The sequence below is a fragment of the Antechinus flavipes genome, chromosome 3 (assembly GCF_016432865.1).
Source record: "Antechinus flavipes isolate AdamAnt ecotype Samford, QLD, Australia chromosome 3, AdamAnt_v2, whole genome shotgun sequence".
NCBI lineage: Eukaryota > Metazoa > Chordata > Mammalia > Dasyuromorphia > Dasyuridae > Antechinus > Antechinus flavipes.
This window is the reverse complement of record NC_067400.1, coordinates 244,647,545-244,670,938: the sequence shown is the minus strand read 5'-3', so window position 1 is coordinate 244,670,938 and position 23,394 is coordinate 244,647,545. Positions and strand designations below refer to the sequence as shown.

General features: G+C 34.7%; 1 protein-coding gene across 3 annotated transcripts in view; it reads right to left on the bottom strand.

The window, feature by feature from the left end:
- The window catches only part of CBS (cystathionine beta-synthase), a 254,157-nt gene that overhangs the window by 10,304 nt on the left and 220,459 nt on the right, over positions 1 to 23,394 (bottom strand). For all 3 annotated transcript variants that reach the window (XM_051984797.1, XM_051984796.1, XM_051984798.1), the window contains exons 2-15: positions 20,001 to 20,225; positions 18,735 to 18,841; positions 14,948 to 15,082; positions 13,813 to 13,892; positions 13,498 to 13,632; positions 12,436 to 12,505; positions 11,507 to 11,598; positions 10,046 to 10,171; positions 8,899 to 8,983; positions 6,365 to 6,470; positions 5,280 to 5,357; positions 4,639 to 4,773; positions 3,282 to 3,390; positions 67 to 151 (exon numbers count right to left, since the gene is read on the bottom strand). In XM_051984797.1, coding sequence (XP_051840757.1) covers positions 67 to 151; positions 3,282 to 3,390; positions 4,639 to 4,773; positions 5,280 to 5,357; positions 6,365 to 6,470; positions 8,899 to 8,983; positions 10,046 to 10,171; positions 11,507 to 11,598; positions 12,436 to 12,505; positions 13,498 to 13,632; positions 13,813 to 13,892; positions 14,948 to 15,082; positions 18,735 to 18,841; positions 20,001 to 20,212 — 1,555 coding nt within the window. In that variant the 5' untranslated portion in view covers positions 20,213 to 20,225. The remainder of the gene's footprint in view (positions 1 to 66; positions 152 to 3,281; positions 3,391 to 4,638; positions 4,774 to 5,279; positions 5,358 to 6,364; positions 6,471 to 8,898; positions 8,984 to 10,045; positions 10,172 to 11,506; positions 11,599 to 12,435; positions 12,506 to 13,497; positions 13,633 to 13,812; positions 13,893 to 14,947; positions 15,083 to 18,734; positions 18,842 to 20,000; positions 20,226 to 23,394) is intronic.

Here is a 23,394-nt window from a genome sequence, read left to right as displayed (position 1 = left end):
AACCTCCAAGATCCTTGGATTTGGACCTTAAACCTTATCTCAGAGGGAATAACAAAGTAAACTTACACTGAATCTGTTCGTGAACCACTAGAGCAAAATGGTCCGTCTCCAGGATGTGGGAAAGCATCCCCAAGGTATCTGTCAGGTGAATCTGCAAAATAAAGATTATCTATGTTTATGAAGCCTCTTAGCTCCCTAGAGAGTCCTACACCTCACTCATACCCCCTTAAAGGATTGTGGGACAAAGAGAAGAGTAAAAAGCTATGAGATTCCTACCTCCTTTAAAGTCTTCAAGTTTCTCACAGAAACTGAAGTGAACTGAGTCAATAGCTAAATTAGCAAATGTGTGAACCTAACATTTTAAATATTCTATGATTAAAAAAAATAATCACGTGTGTGTGTGTGTGTGAGAAAGAGAGAGAGAGAGAGAGAGAGAGAGAGAGAGAGAGAGAGAGCATGTGTGAAGGGAAGAGAAGGAAAGGGAAAGAAGTGGAGGGAAGAGAAAGAAGGAAGGAAGGGAAGGAGAAAGATAGTATAAACTAATAGAGTGAAGTTGAACAGAACCAGAAGAACATAACAGAACAGAACAACAGAAGAAGAGTAACACAATATTGTCAAAATAATCAACTTTGAAAGATTTAGTTACATATTACTTTTTTGGATACGGCTAATTCATAAATTTGTGGGTTATACTATATATGTGTATGTATATACATACATACATATAATATTTATATAAACACATTTGCAATGAGTTTTATTTTTCTTTCCTTCTCAATGGTTGGGGGAGAAGAAAGAAGAGAATTTGTAATTAAAAATAAAATTGAATTTAAAAAATTTTAAATGATGGCTGTTTCTTCTACCTCCTGTTTTTTTTTTTTCAAGTTTAAAACATCATCAAATTTTTAAAAAACAGAACAATGAAGAAGTAGCATATGAATGGAAACAAAATGTGAGTTTGCCTCACTAGAAAGTAAATAATTTCAACCCTTCATTCAACAAAGGACAAAGAATCTATGTTGTCATCAGTAGGTCCCCTTTAAGTCGGAAAAAGTGTGTTAATTTGCAGTGAAGAAACAATATAAAAGAGAACGATATTCGTATATGCTAGGCATGTTGGTATGGAGAAAAGAACAATGAATGAATTGCATTCCTGTTCCTGGCTCTGATACTATCTAACTGTGTATAACACTAGTCTTCACAGAACCAAGTAAGGAAATGTTATGTGAAAGTGTTATGTAAATCCCAGCAATATTAACCACAAATATTTAGGTGCTGATTTCATTTTTTTCCCTTTATATTAATAGGTGAGGGAGAAGAGAAAAACTATTATACTTGAATATGATAGAGGAAAAAACAAACATTTCATAATCATGAAAATGAACAGAATGAATTCAGAAAATACAGAAAGGCAGAAAAATGAAGGATGGCGAATAGATTACAAAACAAAACCCAATAATTTGTTGTTTATAGGAAATGCATTTAAAACAATGGTGCTTACTGAGAGGAAATAAGGAGTGATGGTAGAATTTACTATGTCTTAGTCAAATTTTAAAAGCTGGAGCTATCATGTTGATAGCTATCAGACAAAACATAAGAGAAGACTGACATAAGGAGAGATACTATAGGAAGTTAAAAGATGCTATAAGTAACAAAACAATATTAATATTTTTACACACACATATACACACTGAATGAAGAATAACATCTAAATACTTAAAGGAAAAACTAACAACTATAAAGACTAAGTAATAAAATAAACATTTTAGGCGGCTCAAATGTGCCTCCCTCAGACTTGGATAAATTTAACAACAAAAAAGTTAAGGATTTTAATAGAATGTCAGAAAATTTAGGTTTGAAAGACCTATGGTTATTATTAAAGAATAATCTTAAGGAATGCTTCTATTTTTGGCACATTTAGATACTAAATACCTATATAAAAACTAACCATATACTATAAAGTATAAAATAATGCCAAAAGGAAGAATTTGTACATTTTAAGAAATATTATGTAAACTGTAAAATGCTATGTATACAAATATAAAATATTTATACTTTTATTTTGAAATATTCCAGGTAAGCACAATTTCTCCCCTCTAGACGGTGTGTCTGTAAGGACTAAGAATTTGACCTGTGTTAGTTATGAGATAGGTGGATGTGGTTGATTCAAGGTATGAGATAGTGGTGGGAAAGTGTTACCTTCTTTGTTCATCAAATTACAGTCAAGTTTAAAACACAAAAGAAAAAAAATATTGCTGCATTGGAAGGTACTTTGCTCCAACACATTCAAAGCTATATAGAATTTTCTCTTCAAACCTCCCACTACTTCCCAATTAAAAACTAAATAAGAGGGTTTAACAAGTAAAGAAGTACAATAATTTTTTTTTTTTTGGCCAGGATTTTAGCCATATATTGAATAAATCCAAATCTGGCTAAGAAAATGTTTCATGGTTTGATAATAATTCTATAAATATATCAACCAGCTTTCACCAAAGAATTTAAAATGTAGCTCAAACTTCACAACTTAAAAGTTTTTCCCATTTGTTTTATCTCTCCTGCCATGAGGGCAAGGATTGTTTTATTGATCTCACTATCTTCTATCTCCTAGTACAGTATTTTACACAAAGTGAACTGTAATTTAATTGAATCTATTAAGGAATTACTTTGAAGAAAGGACAAATTGAATTTTTGAATGTCCCTATTACTGTCCTGTTTCAATATCCTGCTATTGAAATTACTAGTCTTTAAAGGCTGAGCTCAAGTGCCTTGTTAGGGTAGGAATTTTTTCCTCTCTCCTGTCAAGAATGACTATTCCTTATGTAGGCTTTGAACAGATGCTTCCATCTTAAATAATTATCTTAGAGTGGCTGGAAAAAATGTGCTCAACAAATTCTTGTTCCCTTCCTTTCCCCATATATTATTATTTTAGAAAAATGTGAGTATATCTTCACTCCTCATTCTCTTATAGATTAAGAATCCATGAAGACAGCTGCTATGACTTATTTAATCTATACATTGTTCTTTGTAAAGAGCACAATGATCATTTCAGACTCATAAATGTTTTGTTTAAGTTGAAATCCCATTAATATGTAAATGATATACCTCTCACTATGAAGGGTCACTAGTGAGTCAATAGCTCAGTTTTCTTTCTAGAAGGTGTTCCAAGTCTTTCATAGTATGGTTTGATGAAAAAAAAAATTGGGGGAGGGGGGCCCAAATAACTTCAAGTACAGGCTCGTGTGTCTGATTGCATGTGCTAGGTGAGTAAACCACATTTTTACCTGACGAAATTGCTTATAGATGACTTTGCTAACTTGGTCCGAAGGCTGAACCTTCCCAGCAAGCAAGGATGAAAGCATATTACCAAGAGTGACCATTCCCAATATCAAACTGTAGGGATATAGAGAACACAGAGATACATGTCTAAAATAGAGGCATTTGAATCTTTCTCAAGCAGACAACATCAACAGATTGCTCAAGGGGCTACCATAAAAGTCAGAAATAGTTTTTGTTTGATGCCTTTATGTTTCTTGCTTTATTAAAAAAAAAAAAAAGAATAGAGAAGGAAAAAAAGGAACATGGATATTTTATTTCTTTACTGATAAGTTTTGATCTGAAAACTTCATTTGACAAATAATAGAAAAGACCTAAATCAGTGTCATCATTCACTAAGTGATTAGAACTTTCATATGAGTTTATGAAAGAATGAAAAGTTGGTAGATATTTTGCAAAATACATAGGAGTCTATGGTATGGACAAATCTATTTTGTATTAAATTCCAGTAAATAGTAAACAAGAAACAAGGTTCCAATGTGCCACCTTCGCAACACAAATTTATTCCAGGTCACAAAACAAACTGACAGGCTAACAAGAATCATTACAAATGAGCTTTAAGCTTCAATCAGTTAGTTAACAGTAATTTTGCCAATCAATAAGCACTCAGTGAATAAGGAATTCAGCTAAATAATCCAGGAACTCTTTATTTCATCCTTATCAATTTTATATACCCTTTACATCAATTGGTACAATTTAAATCCAGATTTTCCCCCTTAATTTAAATTTGCTTTCTAGGGCAGGATTTTGTCTATTTTGGTACTTAGTAGTAGACTACACTCCTATGTTTCTATATTCTTAAGTCCCAAGTTTAGATAAGGATAATTTGCTTATTATTCTTATATCTTTCCTAGCATATGACACAGTGGTTGCCTACAATGACCACTTAATAGGCAGCTGCTAAATAAATGAGTGAACTGCTTACAGGTTACTCAATTTTGCTACAATGTTGAATGAACTAACTGAAGGAAGTCCCTAATATACTAAATGGATCCCCTGTGATGAATTTATGGGCAAACAAACTAGAGCTGGACGGAATACACTGGTATCTGTATTTCTGGAGACAATAATTACAAAAAGAAATCACAGCTCCACTGGAATATTAAAGGACTGGATGATATGGAAAGATCTCTTTTTTCTCAGTCACCAATACTATCTCAGTTCAATAAAATCTATAGAAGTAAAAATGAAATGTTGGCAAGTTTGTACTCTAAAATAAGAAAATAAGAAATAAGTCATACAAATAAATAAGAAAAAGTCATACAAAATTTATTTTTGGAGAGAGAAAGAATTGTCTAGACTTACCCAGATTCATCAACAACTGGTACCTGGTCAAAACCCTTCTCTCGGAGGATTTCAATAGTTCGTTCGCAAGTGACAGTTGGTAAGACTGTCAAAGGTGCAGAGAGACTTAATTCTTGAATCTTGAGGTGCCACCACCTGAGAAAAAATGAAAAAGAAGTGTGTGCATCTGAGGACTGAAGAGAAAGGGAAAATTATAGCCAAGATGCAGAAACATTTTCATTAAAAGAATTACTTAAATGAGAAAATATGATTGATTACTTGGCTGCTTATCAGATTATCTCATTAAGGTATTTTAGCTCATTATTCTTTTTTTTTTAAATTATAGCTCCTCATTTACAAGATATATGCATGGGCAATTCTCTAGCATTGACAATTGCAAAACCCTTGCTCCAATTCTTCCCCTCTTCTCCCCACCCCCTCTCCCAGATGTCAGGTTGACCAATACATGTTAAATATGTTAAAGCACATGTTAAATACAATATATATCTCACTATTCTTTAAACATTTTTAGTTTCTGGAGAGAAATTCCCTCATCAGATGGCTCTTTGTTCATTTACCATGCTAGTCAGACGAAGTGGAATACCAAATGTCTCGAGTTGCCAAAATACTGGCATTTGGCAATCTGGAAAAGGCTTTCTTACCATGGCTTAGTAATCATCATATCTTCTTCCTTCATAAATCCCTTCTGAAACATCCACTTGTCACTCAGAAATTTGGACCTATAAATCATCAGAGAACCAATGTTATCAGTTTCTGGAGGGCTTAAAGACCTTCATAGTAACTGTTTCCTATGTGTTGTGCCTAGTGGAATACTTGGAACTGACTCAAAGTTTGAAATCCTGAAGTTATAGTTTCAAGAGAAAGTTCATTGGTAAGGATTGGAATGTCCTGAAATCTACTCGATAAGAGAATATAGAATTAATAGAATAAAGTTGTGAAAAACAACACTATTACCAAAGTGTTCAGAGAAAAGTTCTCTTTCTCCTCTTCCTGGATGTTCTGTCCCTTTCTCCTCCTGCTCTAGAATACATGCAGTACAACTTGGTCAGCCCAGGGAGCCTCAGAATGGATATTTGCTGACCATAAACTAGCTTTAAAAACTGTCAACAAAGCAGCTGATATTTGTGGGTCCCAGCAGATGCTGTTGGTTCTCCTGAAGATTTTTCAAAAAAGGTGGTACTGATGGTACTGATGACAATGATTCTAGATATATCGATTCAAATACTCTCTTAGTTTCTAAGTAGGATTTTGAGTGTGGATTTGTATCTTGAGCTCTGTGATTCAGTCTTGGTGCCCATCATGTGTATTATTTCCCACTGTGCTTTGATGCTGGAAGAAGCAGCTACCAGTCAGAATACATACAAGTTTTTTGGGGATGCAGAAGGGAAAAAATGCTGTTGTCATCAGCATGCAAAAGAACCATAAGCACTAATGTGGCATTATAAAGGGCATTTACTTTCCCTATGATATCTCTATCTACGGACATAGATCCCAGAGATCATATGACCATCTCTCATAAAAAGGAAAGACCACTCATAGACAAACTCTAGAACTAGTCATAATGCAGAGTCAATACACACAGAAAGAGATAGAGACAGACAGACATGGAAAGAAAAAGAGGGAGAGAGAGAGAGAGAGAGAGAAAAGGAGGGAAGGAAGAAGGGAAAGAGGGAAAGAGGAGGTATTAAAGGAAAACAAAAAAGGTTGCCTAAGGGAAACTTCTTACATGTAATTCCTCACAGAATCAGGCAAAATGACCACACAACGCTGACCCTCCTTCAGATCCTTGGCAGCCTTTACTGCAACGGACATCGAACTACCAGAGCTACCACCTGTCACAAAGAATCAAGTCATTTACTATTATAGTTCACATTGACAATTTGAGGGGAGTCAGGAAAGCAAAGATGGGGCGGAAACCAGGGTGTATCTAGTGGGAAGGCATCTCGTTGCACAGGGTTGAAACCAAATAAAACATCAGATGCAGAATGGAGTGGGCTGAAAGTCCAGTCTGTCTTCTAAAGGAAAGCATTGGGAAGAGTTTGGTATCCCAGTCTCCAGCTCTCCAGTCAGAAGAGGGAGGAGATTAAGTGAGGTGGTGTCAATCAATCAAAGCTAGCACTGGCAGCATGGTGATGACATTAGCATTAATGAATTCACATGGAAAGGTTAAGAACTTTTATGTTCAGAAATTCTGGGCAGTTTACGTCTATTATTTCCTGCATTGTGCATTAACATTTTTTGTCTTTTTCTTCAGGGAGACCTGATACGTAGATAATCTCGGCCTGCTGTCTTCAAAATCACTTTGTTTTGTTTACATGGTGAGCATAAAGTATTATTTAAAATGTTATTTTTTGCCTTTCTTCTTTTAGATTATTCTTCATTCTATTGTTCCCTCTTTTGTTTCTTAGATGAGACTTGCCATGTCATATTCCAGTTTTTCTATTTTAATAGTTATTTTTACTGTGCAAGCCACACATTCTTTTCTCATTTTCATTTTTGTTTTGGGCCTTCAGGAATATTGTTATGGCTCCATATTATTCCCACACTTCACAGAGAACTCTATTTCAAGTGTTGTGTCATTTTCCTTTGTTTTGCAATATTTATTCGTAGATGCATAAACTCATAGATCTGAAAACCACATTTCCTTCTTTTGTTAATGTTTTCCCTATTTGATTTAAGGTTTTTGAGTTTAAAGTTTTTTGAGTTTATTTCTCCTGAGATTTTGGTAATTTAGGTGATGTTCCTCTATCCACTTTCTAACTTTGTCTCTTCTGATGGTGGTGGTAGAGGGATTAGTTACAAAGTATTTCAGGCTTCTCCTATGCTGGGCAATTCATGCTTAACCAGTCTGGGTCTCTGCCCAAAGTGACCATTGGATGGTCAGAAATGGCTTTATGCTGTACTCTCTTTCCCTCAGGCTTAGTGGAGTGCTGCACAGTCACACCCCTACACCGTCCTACACACTGGGTCCTGCCCTGTGTCCAGAGCTTTGCCACCCTAGTACTCTGAGGTTGTAGACCCTCGCTAGCTTTTGCCCCTGAAGTGCTGTTGTCCATCACTTGTTATTGTCTCTAAGCAAACTTCCACCATCTGAAACTGGGGTCAAGCAGTGGTTAAGAATTGAAACAAAACTCAACCCCATTCCTCCCTCCATCTTTCCAATGCCATGAAGACCCTATCCTTGTGTCTGCTAGTGTAGCCTCAATACTGGTAGAATATTAAACAGGGAGGGGTTCTGAGTAAACTCAGAGTTAGTGAATGTCAGTTCATGATTTTTGTGTTTTTTAACTCCTTCATGGGTTATTTTTTTTTTTATGCCTTTTTGGTTTCCGGCTGTCCTAGACTACAGAGACAGCTGAAGTGGCTTTATCTTTGATGCATAATTTCTGTTTTAGAGAGATTTGAGAGTTATGGGAGTTAGAAAAAAATTTTTTAGCCTTTTATCTTGTTCACATGACCCAGAATGACAGTTTTCAAAAATTCTTTACATTATCTCAACAGTATTTCACGATTCATGAAACAAATATATGAATGGGTATTATTCTCATTGTACATATAAGAATACTGAGGATGAGAAACATTAAGTAATTTGCCCATGGCAAAATAGCTAGTGTCAGAGGTAGCATATAAAGCCATTTCTTCCTAAGTCTTAGTCTAGCTATTATTTTAGAGTGAAAAAAATTTTAGAATGAAAATTTCTTCTTAACTTTAGAGATTTACTATAACCCTCAATTTATCACTGAAGGAAATAAAGTTAAATCTTGCCCAATGATCCTAGGTTTGACTTGGTCTAGTTCATCTGCCTTCTCATTCAATAATCTTTCTAGAACACCATATTGCCTTTAATCTTATCCAATATGTGAAGCAAACTCAAATAGCAGTATTAAGATTTATGATTAAAGTTGAGAAAATTACATGTGACCTAAGTGGCAATACCTTTATGGGCCATAAGAAGGACATTATGTCTTTGGATATCACTCCATGAAAATAGATTCTTTGCTCTGTAAAATGTGATGAAGCTATTTCTACTTTATAGGACTCAAAGTTAAGAGTTTTATCTGTTAAAGAATGCCTATGTTTCAAAACACAAGGCAGGAATCAAAGCGATTTTTATAACAAATTTTGGAAATGTTTCCTTATTTTTTAAAAAAAAAGTGGTATTCCTTTCCCAGGATTCTGTCCCCTTCCCCTATTTCTTTTCTGTTCTGTGTATAACACATCACTCAGAGTAGGGCTCAGTAATCTATTTAACTCACTTACCACAAAGTAATCCTTCTTGCGCAATTAACATTCGAGCAAAAGCAAAGGAGTCCTCATCATTGCTCTTGTACCACTTATCCACCACCTACAACCAGGTAAAAAAGAAATGAGGTTCTAGAATATAGTTTTACAGACAGTAACAGTAATGTCACATATAAAGTTTCATAGAACATTTCCTCACTTAGATACCTTTTCTCACAGAAAGATGTGGCTAGATGGCTTAAAGGATAGAATTCCAGGTGAATAGTTAGTTGCCATTTAGCCATTAATTTCCTCTGATTAGACCAATTCCTCCTTTGTTTTCTGGTTCAGGTTCGAAAACAACTCAACTAGTCCTTTCATCACAAGGAGACTGTCAGATATAACTCTAGCTCTTTAAGTCTAAAATGTTTTTTTCAAACTACCCCCAAACCATCATTTGTATTTCTTGGATCAGGTTATATTACTACTTTCTCCAAAGGTTCACTCACCAGAGACATCCTGAATAAGATTACCTGTAAACCTCAACCTTTTCTAATAAATGGACCTACCCATACCAGTTTGTTCTTATTTTTTGCCAAAGTTCAGTTCCTGCCATTTGCAAAGTACTTATTCTCTATTCTCCAAACCTGCCCAGTTCCTTCTTTTTTCTTATACAACTATCCTTTATAAGGAAACAATGGCCAGACTACAAAGAAGATATCCTGGATCCCAATTCAATCTGATCAGCTTCCAGTTCTTACTTATGCTTTAGGCCCAGAGCTGGCCTTGGTTTTAAACACTACACTAGTATCCAGGGAAACGGTTCTAGAAGATTAAACTCTTTTAATTCTAGGAAATGATGGGAGAAGGGAAGCACTAACATCTATCCTCCAAACTCAAACCATCCCACTTTAAGACCACCACATTTCGATAGCCCTTATGAATATTGATGGAGAGGACACAAAAAAGCACAGAAAGTATGGAAATGAGAATATAATGACAGAAAAAGGTGCAGAGTGGCTTATACTGTCTTCTTAGACTCCTATTGTTTCCTTATCATCTGCATATATTGTTGACTTCCTGCTCTTTCACAATAGTTGTTGCTGAAAACTTTTTAAAGAGACTTCTGAGAATCTACCTAACCTCACCAAACGGATCCCATCCACAAATCTCCAATTCAGCTTACCTTCCTGTCTAGTACTGTGGGGATGAAATCATACCCAATGCCCTCTACTTCATAAGCTGTTTTGTCACTCTGGTTCAGTTCTTCTGGCTCAGCAAGGATAGATCCTTCTGGATCAACACCAATGATCTAAAGAGATTTTCCAAAATAAGCTTCAAGATTGATGTCTTTTAAGTTCCCATATGAATATACAAAATAATCATCAGAAGCATTATCAAAGTTTTAATAAATGCCTACTTGAGCATGATATCAAGTTACTTCACAGAAATGAGATTTGCCTTTGAGTGGTTTATGATCTAAGAGTCACAATATTCACACATAGGAAGGCTAAGCATTTACATTAAGTGCAGACATACTACCAGGTTCTATTTTAGCATTCTCCAATCAAAACAGATCTCCCAAAAGGACTGTATCTAAATAGCACATCTGGAGTTTGATAATGAATTACAGTGAGTTGAATCTTACATTCACCTAAGTTAGTATTTGATCTATAAATCTTAAATATTTCCAGTAAATTTTCTTGTATGAGACTCTGAAATATGGTCACACATTGTTTCTTCACATTTTTCAGGTATCCTTATTACTCTTCTGTTGACTTATGTAGTTTTTGAAAAGTGTTTTGTTGTACTGGCCACTACATGTGCCATTCCATCCTGAAGCAAGATGATGCTATTTCTCAATAAAATGATTGTTCAATTTCTATTTTTCCATGGATATTTCAAAGTTGTTAAGTTTCATGATTATCTTATCCTTTTTTTTTTTTTTTTTGCTAATTTAATTTCTTAATCTATTTAGAATTTATCAGCCACACGGATGTATTTTTATGTAGTCTCAGCTTTGTTTCAGCCTCACTGATATTATTTTATATGTAAGGGGGCTATTCAGGATGAGATTTCTCTCACTTTCTATCATTTTCCAGAAAGTCTCTCCATCCATCAGAGCTGGATAACTAGCAATTCTGATTATCAGGGAAAGTACCACAAACCTGGGGTGAGATATATGAAAAGCACTCATTGAATTTCTTAAGCAAAAATTCAACTCAGTTGAATGAACAGGCAGGCAGACTGTGTATATAAATGAGGGTAGGGAATCTTACTTGGGACCTAGTGGACATGAGATAGGGACACATTATCTAGTGGTTTATTATTTTAACTATTCTTGCTAATAAGGTGCTAAACTTAATTTTTTTAATTTGCTGAAGGAGTTATAATCTAAATTTGGATGTCCCAAAACAAAACTCTATTGATTCACTCTTTAAAGTTTTCCCTCATAACTCTATATACCCTTCAATGTGGCAAATAAAATTTAAAACCCTTGGGAAGAGACTGACAATTAATTGGACTCATGACACCTGACATATACAATTCAGAAATATATAATAGAAAGGAATTTTCATATAAGGCTTACATTAAGGATGTTCTTCAGGAATAGTTATTGAAATATTTAGATTCCTACAGTACTTACTTTGCATCCTGGGCATTTCTCCTTCAGTTTTCGGGCAAGACCTGTAATTGTGCCCCCAGTGCCAGCAGAAGCTACCAACATATCCAATTTCCCTGTTGTTGTGGGAAAATTTAGAATGGCATAGTAACAACATCTTTAGACCATAATTCCATTAAAATTTTATTTAATTGAAGTATAACTCACTCAAAAAGCTTACCAAACCCAAATTGAGACAACTAGCCAAAGAAAAGATATATTTTTAAAAATAGGAAACTAAAAAAAGGAGTTCTTTTAATCCTGAAAAAGGAAATATTATGAATGGCCAGAAAAAAATAGATTTTCTTTCAATTATTAAAAAAAAGGATAATGTTTTCTACTGGATTTCATTTTTCCTTACTTCACTATTTTTATAAGAACTCCCTCTCTCGTAGACAGGTCTAAGCATGAGTCAAGAAAAGGTAGGTGGTACCTGGAGCAAAACTCAGGGTTTTGGGGCCAAAGCAAAGTAAACCAAAACAAGAACATCCAATAATGAGGTAACTAACTTAATGTTGCTTGGCTCTGAGGCAAAAACCAGGTTTTAAGTGCTTTTTGATGTCAGTGCCAGTGCTGGAGTGATGGGAGAGCTCATTACCCTCTTGGCAAACTGTAGTCTACTCAGAAGCATTGGATACATTCCTTCTCCCTAGGGAAGATTTTATCAAGTAAATCAAACAAGCAAAAATATTCCCACCATCTCATACTTTGCTTTGGCTTCTATAAAAATACCCAAAGAAGCATCATAAATTTAAAGAAATTGGCCTAACCTGTTATGAGGTAAGTAGAAAATATTATTAATTATGGTTTACAAATGAGCAAACCAAAATAAGGAAAGAATAAATTATTTGTTTATCACCCCCGGTTCCCAGCAATCAGTAGCAATCAAGCATAACTACAAGTTATGTACATACCATCACATTGCTGTAAGATCTCCTCTGCTGTGCTATCATAGTGAGCGAGAGGATTACTGGCATTTCGATACTGTGTAGGAACAAGAAGGAAAGAAGCAACAAATTTATAAGACAACTGGAAGGAAAATAATATTCTCCCTACAAAGTGCTCTGGCAAAGTGCTCATTGCCTAGAAGAATTGGAAAGATGATTTTTTTACTTCATCTAATCCAATACTTTCAGCTTACAATGATTTTCATCAGGTCTAGAGAAATGAAATGATGTCACCCCGAAAGTTAGAAATATACTTAGGATTATAAATATCTCTAGAAAGTTTTCATCCTCATACCCTTGAACTACTTAAATTCCCTATATATTTGTATGTAATAGTTCATATTTCTAAAGTATACAAAGCTCCAGACAAAACTCTATGGGATAGGTAGTACAGACTTTTTCTATTTCACAGATGAATATGGAGGCTCAAAGAAATTGTGACTTGCACAGCCACACAATTAATAAATGTCCAGACCTGGATCTTTCTATTATAACATAGCTGCCCTACAATTAGGTCAAACATTTCCTAAAAATTTGTTTCCTTAGACTCGACCACAAAGTTAAAAACAAATGATGTGGAATGGCTTAATGGGAAGAGCTTATATAGGAAGAATATCCCATGTCCTTTACACAATATTCATTTCAGTCTAAACAAATAGCAATAAAGTATAAAGATGCTGATAGATTAACATGTACTTGACTTACTGAAAGCAGAGCACAACTACACTATACCAATCCCCCCAAGTCCAATAGGGCTAGAAAAAAATATGAGAGCCAGACAGAAATCAATCACCAATTACTTATTGTGAGTCTACTATAGATTTAATACTGTACTTACCAATATGGGAGACCAACTCCTAAGGAAAAGTCTAAGAAAACTAATAGATATTCATGCTTTTCTTTTATACCTTATATCAAGAACCCAACAGGGAAAAACCTTCCTTACTCTAAGAATTAATATAATCTCAAAATCAAACATATAAATAAAGGCCCATTTGCACAGCCTTCAAGTGTATAGCCAGAACTTACTTGATCCAAAATGTGAGAATTGGGAATCTCATTTTTCAGTCGCCATGCCACTCCTACATGAGATTCAGGGGAATCAAACCTGGCACTGGTTGGAGTTCTCACAATTTCAGCTCCCAGTGCTCTCAGGACATCCACCTAAATCGAAGAGTACAATGCCATTCAGAGTAGTCTAGAGTGAGAAGACTATAGGATATACCTATATTCTATTAAAAAATAAGTGTTGGGAGTGTTTGAATGAATATTATTCAAAATTAGGAAATGTATCTTTAATTAAGATTTATTTACTATTGCCTGAGTAGATTTGAGGAAGCCTACCTTTTCCATACTCATTTTCTCTGGCATCACAATGATGCAACGATACCCTTTCACTGCTGCAGCCAGGGCCAGCCCAATTCCTGTAAGATAAACATGCAACCAAAAAAGGAGTTTAAAGAAGGTTATCCTTCAGGAATGACCCATCACTGGAAAGGACCTCTAAGACTCATCACTGGAAGGGACTTATAAGACACTGAGAAGAACATACTATGTCTGGGTAATTTAAAGTCCTTCTAAGGACAAGTCCAAAAAGTACACAGTGGAAATATTACAATGACAGAGATCTTTTGGAGATATATATATATATATATATATATATATATATGTGTGTGTGTGTGTGTATATATATAAAATTTGATCCTCTAGTCCCATTCCAATAAGAGGTGGAGATTTAGATTAAAAAAAAGATTAAAAAGATTTTAATGCATTGATCAGAGTAAAAAACCAATACACGGATGGTCCAAGTCCAATTTGATAAGCATTTGTTACATACTTAATATCGTAATCCCTGTACAAGGTACAGAAATAAAAGGTGTAACCTGGTTCTCAAAGAGCTAAGATTTAGGTGGACAGAACTAAGAAGTAAGACCAAAGAAATATATACTTAAGCACATGATAATGTGATACAGGTGATATGAATATCAGCTAAGGAAATACCAAGTAAGAAAAAGTTTATAATAGAGTTGATCTTTCAAGGGAAGAATTCTTAAGAAATCGTGAGCTGAATCTTGAATGAAATAGAAGACTTGAATTATCAATGAAAAGGGGGGGAAAGGACACAAATTTTCCCATTGTCTAAATTTTCCCACTGATTCAGGAACTAAATTTCCACTAAAGTCAAGAAAGAATTTTTTAAAAAATCACAACTTTTCATTTTTGTAGAAAAATCAAGAAAAAACCATAGGACTTTGAGCAAGATCAAAAACAATCATGACTTCATAAAACTAATTGTGAAGCCTGTCTTCACTTGGCAAGTAGGTAAAGAATGAAGCATACACTGTAAAAAATTGCCAGTGTGTGGATTTGTTGTTTAATTGAATTTTTTGTCATTGTTTCAAGGGAAGATTCTACTGAAGGTGATGGGGAGAAAGACCAGGAAAGAGAGAAGGGAGGCTCTAATGCTGATAAAACATACCGGTATTCCCAGAAGTTGGCTCGATGATTGTATGTCCAGGTTTCAAAATACCTGCTCTTTCTGCATCTTCTACCATTCTCAGGCTGATTCGATCCTTCACACTCCCTCCAGCATTGAAAAATTCACACTTTGCCACTGGGGAAGGGAGTAGAGGAGCACAATTAGAAGGTTGCAATTTGCATTAGGTCAATCTATTTCTTCAGAATTTCTTTTAGGATTCTGCCAAATTCAAATCTGAATGTCTACAATAACAGGGCCCAAACTATTTTGGGAAGATTGTTGCTAAGCATCCACTTTCAGGAAGATTTTACACACTCAGATTTTCTTTAGTTACATCTGATTACATTTTCTATCATTTGAATATTTTTGTGGTGCTTAATGGGAACATAAAAGATTTAACTGCTTCATTACACTCAACACAATCATCCATCTATCACAGAAGAGATCACTATTATACTAATAAGGGTACTGGATCCCAGAGATTAAGGGGATAATCAACAGTGTAAAATGCTAGAGAGATTAAGAATAAGGGCTGAGGAAAAAAGGTCCTTATGGCTATCTTCTCTCCCTAGACACGTTATCCTCCCTTGATTTTCATGATCCTACTCTTTCTTGTCTCTCCTCCTATTTGTCTGACTTCTCAAAGTCTCCAGTATAGTGTCTCATTGTCCCTGTCCTATCCTATATATTTATTAATATACTTCAGGCCTCTCTCTTCTTTTTTTGCCTCTTCTTTCTCTATTTCCTTCCCTTTTCTAGGCAGATGACTCCAACTCTTTATTAATTCTACTCCTTCTAAAATTCAAATCTGCATTACCAATTGTCTACTACAATCTCCAAGTGGATGCTTCATAAGCATCTTTAACTTAAATTGTTCAAAATAGAATTCTTTAACTATTCTCCAGAATGTTCCCTTATTTCTAACAAGTCCATTTCTATTGAGAACATCACAATCCTTCCAGTAACTCAGCTTCAAACTACAAATCATTCACAATAGTTCTTCTTTCCTCACCCAATCATCTTTTGGGGGTTATGTCAAATCTATTTCTATAATATTTCTCCCATCTGTCTCCTTCTCTCAAAAAAGCTACCATTATAGTTTCTTGACTAGACTATTGCAATAGCTTCCTACAGTTATCTTCCTGCCTCTAATCTTTTCCCTTTATAATTCATCCCTCACATAACTACCAAATTGATATTTCTAAAGCAGAGATCTGACCATATCATTCCTCTGCTCAAGAGGAAGAAGAAAGGTTCTGCTCAAGAACGTTTTCACAAATTTCTTTGACATTTAAAGATCTTTATCAAATTGCACATATTTAATCTATATCAGATTACTTGCTATCTTGGAGAGAGGGAAGGAAGGGAAGGAGAAAAATTTGGAACACAAAGTTTTAAAAAAATGAATGTTGAAAACTATACATATATTTGGAAAAATAAAATACTATTAAAAATGAATGAATAAATAAATAAAGACCATTATAACCTGGTTCTATAAACTTTTCCAGGCTTATTGAACATTTCACAATGTGATAGCTTGTGCAGATGGAGGGGCTTGCCTTGGTAAGGAATACTTCTTTATATGAAGTAAAAGAGGAGATAATGATTGAAGCTATTCGAGATGAAGTTAATGAGAGATGAGGAAGAGAAAGAAGGGAACTCATAGCAAATGACTTCAATTTCTTTTGTGAAAGATGAGGTAAGGTTCTCAGCTGAGGGAGGAGGGGAAGCCATAGGAGATTTGAGGGAAAATGAAAAGATTTGAAGAGTTACTGTGATGAGTGGGATAATGAGTTGATAAGGGGACTAAACTACTTGAGGTCAACTACAATGCATACCTTCACTTTCTCTTCTCTCATACTTTTTTTCTAACCCCTAAACAATTTGACTTCCGATCTCATCATTCCACCAAAAACTGCTCTCTCAAAAGTTAGCAGTGATCTTCAGTTCCCAAATCCAATTCTCAATTCTCAATCCAAATTCCAATTTTCATTCTTCTTGACCTTTCTACAACCTATATCACTATTCATGACTTCTCCCCCTTTTTCTTAATATTCCATTCTCTCAAGATTTTCAAGATATCATTCTCTCTTGGTTTTTCTCCCACTTATCTGACCACTCCTTCCCAGTCTCTTTTGCTGTAGCCTTATCCAGGTCATGCCCTCTAACCAGAGTTTTGGGATCTTTTGTCTCCTCTGTCTATACTACTTCACTTGGTGATCTCCTCAGCTCCCATGGATTTAATTATCATCTCTATGTTAGTGATTCTCAAATCTAACTTTCCTGTCTTACCCTCTGGCCTGAACTTGAGTTTTATATTTGTAACTATCTTTCAGACATCTCAAACTGGATATCTGCTAGAATCTTAAACTCAACATATCCAAAACGGAATTCATTATCTTTCCTCCTAAACACTTTCTAGACTTCATATTCTCTTACTCCCAGTCCTTCAAGCTTACTTACAATCTAGAGGACATCCTTAGCTTTTCACTTTTTCTCATTCCTCCCTCATATCCAAGCTCTTGCCAAAGCCTGTTAACTTTACCTTTGAAACATCTTTGAAATACGTTCTCTTCTCTCCTCTGAAACTGCCAGTATTCCTGGTACAGACCTTCATTACCTTAGTCCTGAACTACTGCTAAGGTCTGCTAGTGGATCTGTCTGTTTCAAGTCTCTCCCCATTGCAATCCTTACTTCATTCAACCATTTTCCTAAAGTATAGGCCTGCTTATAGCCTCACCCTTACTAAATAAACCTCCACGTGATTTTAGCATTCAAAACCCTTCATAACTTAGTCCCCTAACCTCAACTTCTTACCTTACTTCTGCCACATGCCTTTCAATCCAGTAATACTCCTTGTAGTTTCTCAAGCTACAAATATCCTCTGGATATTTTCTCTGATTGTTCTCCCTAACAGAAATGTTCTAAAACCTCAACTCTGTCTATTGGCTTCCCTAGCTTCTTTTAAGACCCAACTAAAATTCCACTTACTAGGACGCTTTTCCCAACCCCTCTTAATTCTATTGCCTTCTCTCTGTTAATTATTTTCTGTTTAACGTGTATGTAGATTGTTTGTACATATTTATTTGTGTGTCATTTCTCCCATTAGATTATGAGTTTCTAGAGTGCAGAAATTATCTTTTGCCTTTTAGAACAGTGCATAGCATATAATACGTGTTTAATAAATATTTACTGGTTGATTCAGCTACTTTGTGGACCAGCCAAACCTAATTTCTTGTTGTTCTATGGACATAAAATTTTATCACCATCTCTAAATTTTTATCCCATCTCTCTGACTTCACAGAACTCCAAGTTTTCTTCAAATTTCATATTAAGTGCCACTTTCTGAAAGAAGCCTATTTTGATATGATTTAGGGACTATGGCCTCCCTCCAGAAACTGGTTTGAATTTTTTTTTGTTTTCTTTAAACAAATTATTTGTCCCCAAGAGAACTTATGTTCCTTAAAGTCAAAGAATATTTCATTTTTCTGCTTATACTTCTGCTACACTTTGCTCAGTTACTACCAATTCTTTGTGATTTTATTTGGGGTTTTCTTGGCAAAGATAGTAGAATAATTTATCATTTCCTTCTCTAGCTCATAAGGAAATTGAAGCAAACAGGAATAAGTGATATGCCCAGGATCACATAGCCAGGAAATGTCTGAGATAAATTTGAATAGAAAGATATGTCTTCCTGATTCCAATCCTCTATTTAATCTATCTATCCCCCCACATTGTTTTAGGTCATAAGAAGTTTTCAATATCTCTAAAAAGCTAAAATACTCACAAAGTTCACATTTCAGTCCAAAGTTCTTCCCAATCTTATTGATTCGGACCATAGGTGTATCGCCAATTTTCTTCAAAATATCAGGAATGACTTTGCTTGTCTTTGACCTAAAGGGAACAAATTGTATATATAATCAGAAAAAAAGAATCCACAGGATTTAGCAGCAACAAATGAAAGCATATTTTTATTGTCCTATGATGATAATCTCTCTCATTAAAATGCTCTTTGAGAGCAAAGACTCTTTTTTTGCTTTTATTTGTATCTCGTTATATAGAATCACAGTGAATATTACACAGTAAAAACTTACTAAATTCTTGTTGACTGGCTGAAATACTTAAATCAGATCATAATTTCCTATTACTTTATCTCTTCCTATGTTTTAAACCTTCTAATTCTATTCTTGGCCTTCCCTGGAACCTTCAATTCTTTCAACTCTCAATACTCTCCCAAACAATTGTCTATAACTCAAGTTTGGGGACCTCTGCAAAATTTGATACTATGAACTACCACCATCTTCTGTCTTCTTCTCTTGCTCCTTGTCAGCCTATTGATTCACACACTATATTGTATTTCTTAAATGCAGATGTACACTAGGAAAAAAACAACACTTCAACCTTATTGGGAATATTATAGAAGGGAATCTTCATGTGGAAATTGAATTCTATGTCTAAGGTCACTTGATTAGTAAGTGAGGAAAAGAAACTAAAAAACAAGGTCTTTCAATCTGATGTTCTATTATCATATCTTTCACTGCTTCATTTTCCCAATAATGTCTCATCTCTTAAAGCTCTTTGTCCTCAAACCCACATACTTTTCTCTTTTCCTCTTAATTTGTTCATGTTCATATTAATTTGTGTCATCTACTAAATAACACCAATTTTTTGAAACTTCAATCTTTTAGGTGAAGTTTTGGAAATAAGAAATAGGTTTTACTTCTGTCTAGTTATTTTACATTGATTGGTTCATTTCTGACTAGGTGCCCCTATACAAATACCTTCTCTCTATCCCTTCACCATCCTCTTCAGCTTCTTTTTAATTTGTTGTCACTTCCCATTTGAATGTAATATGCTCAAGAACTATCTTTTTTTTTTGCTAGTATTTGCATTCTCAACACTGATGATAGAACTCAGCACATAATAAATGCTTTTTGACTTGATTTGATGTTTATAGCCTCTGATGCCTAAAAAAAGAACTCAACTGCTATTGTTAAGAATTAAAATGGTAGTATGAGTTAATTTGGAGAATTTCAAAAATCAAAACACTTACGAAGAGACATGATGATGAGGAGATTCTGAGATAGGTTTGCCTAGCTGCCAAGTACACTTGCTAGGGTTGTCAGGCCGGATCCACTTTCGTTCCTTCTCAACTTTGTTCCCACAATTAGCTGATGTCTCTAGGTTTACATTCTCCAGATTGTTGCTAGAGAGATGAGGGCAAACCTTGGTTTCCCTCTTGATTGGGGAAGGATCACGAAGCATGCTATAAATTAAGCTGACAAAAAAGAAGCAGCAACAAGTATTCCACTTAAGATTCATCCTATGTTTAAAAATTTAACTTGTACTTTTAAAAACTTTATTAATGCCATTTATTTTTTACATTACATTATGACCTTCTCACCTTCTTCATTCATAACCTTGTCCCTGTTCCCCAGCCTTCTCTTATAATGAAGAAAATCCGTTAAGCAAAACTAATCACACAGTCAACTACCTATGAAATATTCTTTACCAATTCTCCTTGTCTCTGCTTCAGAGATTGGTCATAATTTAAAAGTTGGGATAGGTCATATTGTCCTTTTTGTTGACATTCTTGTCATAATCCATGTTGTTTTATTATTTCTGTTTCAGTTCATATATGTCTTCTTATGTTTCCCTGATTTTTCTTATTTCTCATTTTTTATGGCACAACATTCCAATACATTACTATTCCAAAATCTGTTCAGCCATTCCCCAATCAATGGGCACACATTTTATTTCTAGTTCTTAATTATCTCAAAAAACCCTACTATGAATATGCTGATATATATAGAATCTTTCTGTATTTGACATTCTTGGAGCATGTGCTCCAATATTTTCTTTAAAAATTTATCATCTCTGATTTTTCTTGTGCAGCAAGATGACTGTATAAATATGTATACATATATTGGATTTTAACATATTTAACATGTATTGTACCTGCCATCTAGAGGAGGGGGTGGGGAGAAGGAAGAAAAAATTCAGAATAGCTTTAGCAAGGGTCGATGTTGAAAAATTACCCATGCATATGTTTTGTAAATAAAAATCTTTAATAATTTTTTTAAAGTTATCATCACCTGTTCTTTTTCTTCAGAAGAATCAAAATCAATTCTTTCCAATTGAAGTATAATAATGCACAACTGATGCTAGGGATGTTTGGATATAAATTATATACTTCATAGGGACATACCTACAATTTTTCCTCTTCGTGTTTATGTGTTAAAAAAAAAAAGAGCTAGAAAGTACCTAAAATCTTAATTATCTAACCCTACCCCCTCATTTTATTGACATAAGTGTTTGATATATGTGTATGTGTTGCTCTGTAAACCTTAAAATGTTATATAAACACTAGCTATTGTTATTTTAGTGATTTTTCCATCCACATCTCATAAACTCTAAAGGGGAAATAGATAAGTGAAACATGAGGAAGGGAATGTTCTATATAGGAATGCAAGCCTTCCTAGAGTTTCTTTTTTTCCTTTGCCCATGATGAAATTTGGAGTCTGCTATTTTGCCAGTGGTGTTGGTGACTGCAGATTGAGGAAACTGCTAATGCCATTAAAAAGCAGTAGGTGTAGAAATAAAGACTCCAGAAAAGTGTTCAGATACTGTAGTGGTGAATGAGACTAGTATGACAGTGTGAAGAAGAACCTATTGAAAGCTTCTGTGGAAGCTCAAGACTGATGATGGAATACTGACCCCCACCTGCTCTTCCCACCCCTTCAGCTCCCCATCCCACCCCACTTTCCTCTCTAATTTCACCAATCTTGGCAGCAAACCCCAACATATATACACTTTCTTCCTCTGACCTTGATATACCCACCTTCTTCATTCATAATCCTGCCCCGCTGTCCCCCAGCCCTTCCTTGTAACAAAGAAAAATAGTTGACTCTAAATAGGACCCATGATTTATGGGCCAGGAAGAAGTTTTATTGAAGAAGACTGTCAAAGCAATTTCTTTATAGCCTTGCTCTGTGACAACTGCAGTATAGTTCTTCACTTTTTTGTATTTTTAATAAACAAGGTGGCCAGTGAAAATTCAACCGAGAACAGACTTCCCAAATGTGAGATTGGGTAGAACCACTTTGAAAAATGATGGAAATTTATGCAATTTTAATATATAGAAGTGCATTATGAGTTGAGAACTGACTAGTATTTTGAAATTTGTAATTCAGAGGAACATATATTCCCCTTCTATCTTTGAGAAAAATTTGGAGTACCAAGATTTTTGAACCAGAAAACAGATTGGTCTCATATCCAGAAATTTTGAAAAAAAGGGATACAAGAACAATTAGCAGCAGCAGCAGCAGTGGCTTATATCTGAAACTTAATAAATAACTGTCTATCAAGAAAGTAATAGCCAAGGGGATAATGGATTAGCAGAGAGAAAAGCGGAGTTACAGTAAAAAGGAAAGAGATCATAGTGGATCTCTGGCAGGAACTCTGACATAAACTGCTGGTTTTAAGTTACCTGTTCAAGGCCTGAAAGAAACTTCAAAAGGTCTATTCTTGCTCCAGTTTCATTTTCCTAAGCCTCTATCTGATAAGCAAATTCTATTTTTAAATCTTTTTTTTTATCTAAGATCTTTACTTGACACTGATTTACACTAGAAATCAACGGTAATGAATGTATGCCAAAGAGAGAGGAAGATTAGAGGTTAGCTGGAGGTACATAGCATTTAAATAAATTAAAAATCCAGATTTCTGTCCAAAAATTGGAATTTTTTCAAACTGGGAAATCAGAGCTGTATATTATTATATACTTTTTATATTATTATTGTTCTATTTTTATTATATTTATTGTTATCATATAGTATTTATTTATTGTTATTATATACTATTATATTAATATAAATACATTTATATTTACATTATATTACATACTTTTTAACTAATATAAATTCACTATAAAGAAAAGAAACTAAAAAAGTGGGCTATTGTAACAAGGTGTCACTAAAGTGGGTGAGAAAGGGGAAAGTTTGAAAAAAAAAGGAAAAAAAAAAGAAGAGGGACAGAAAGGAGGAACATGGAAGAGAGTTTTATCCAAAAAATCATCGTCCTGAAAAAGAGTAAAAGCTTAACAAATGTTTGTTGACTTGACTTGAGGTATGGCCTCAGATGACTCAGCTCTCACCCTTCCAGAAGAAGGGGAAGAGTGAAGAACAAATCACAGTTGGGCAACTTTGACCTCAATAGTAATACAAGAGCAATATTTCAGTTTGATTTTCCCCAGAACTCCAAAATCATCATTGAAGCAGTGAAGTTTCTAGTCCCAGAATGCCTGCTCCACTGACCTCTGAACAGAAGGATGAAGGTGGATTGGGGGAAGAAGTCTAAGAAATTGTAGAAAGATGTGTTTTCATAGATTGTATCTAGGATATACTATAACATATTTAACATGTTTGCCATCTAGGGGAGGGAGCGGAGGA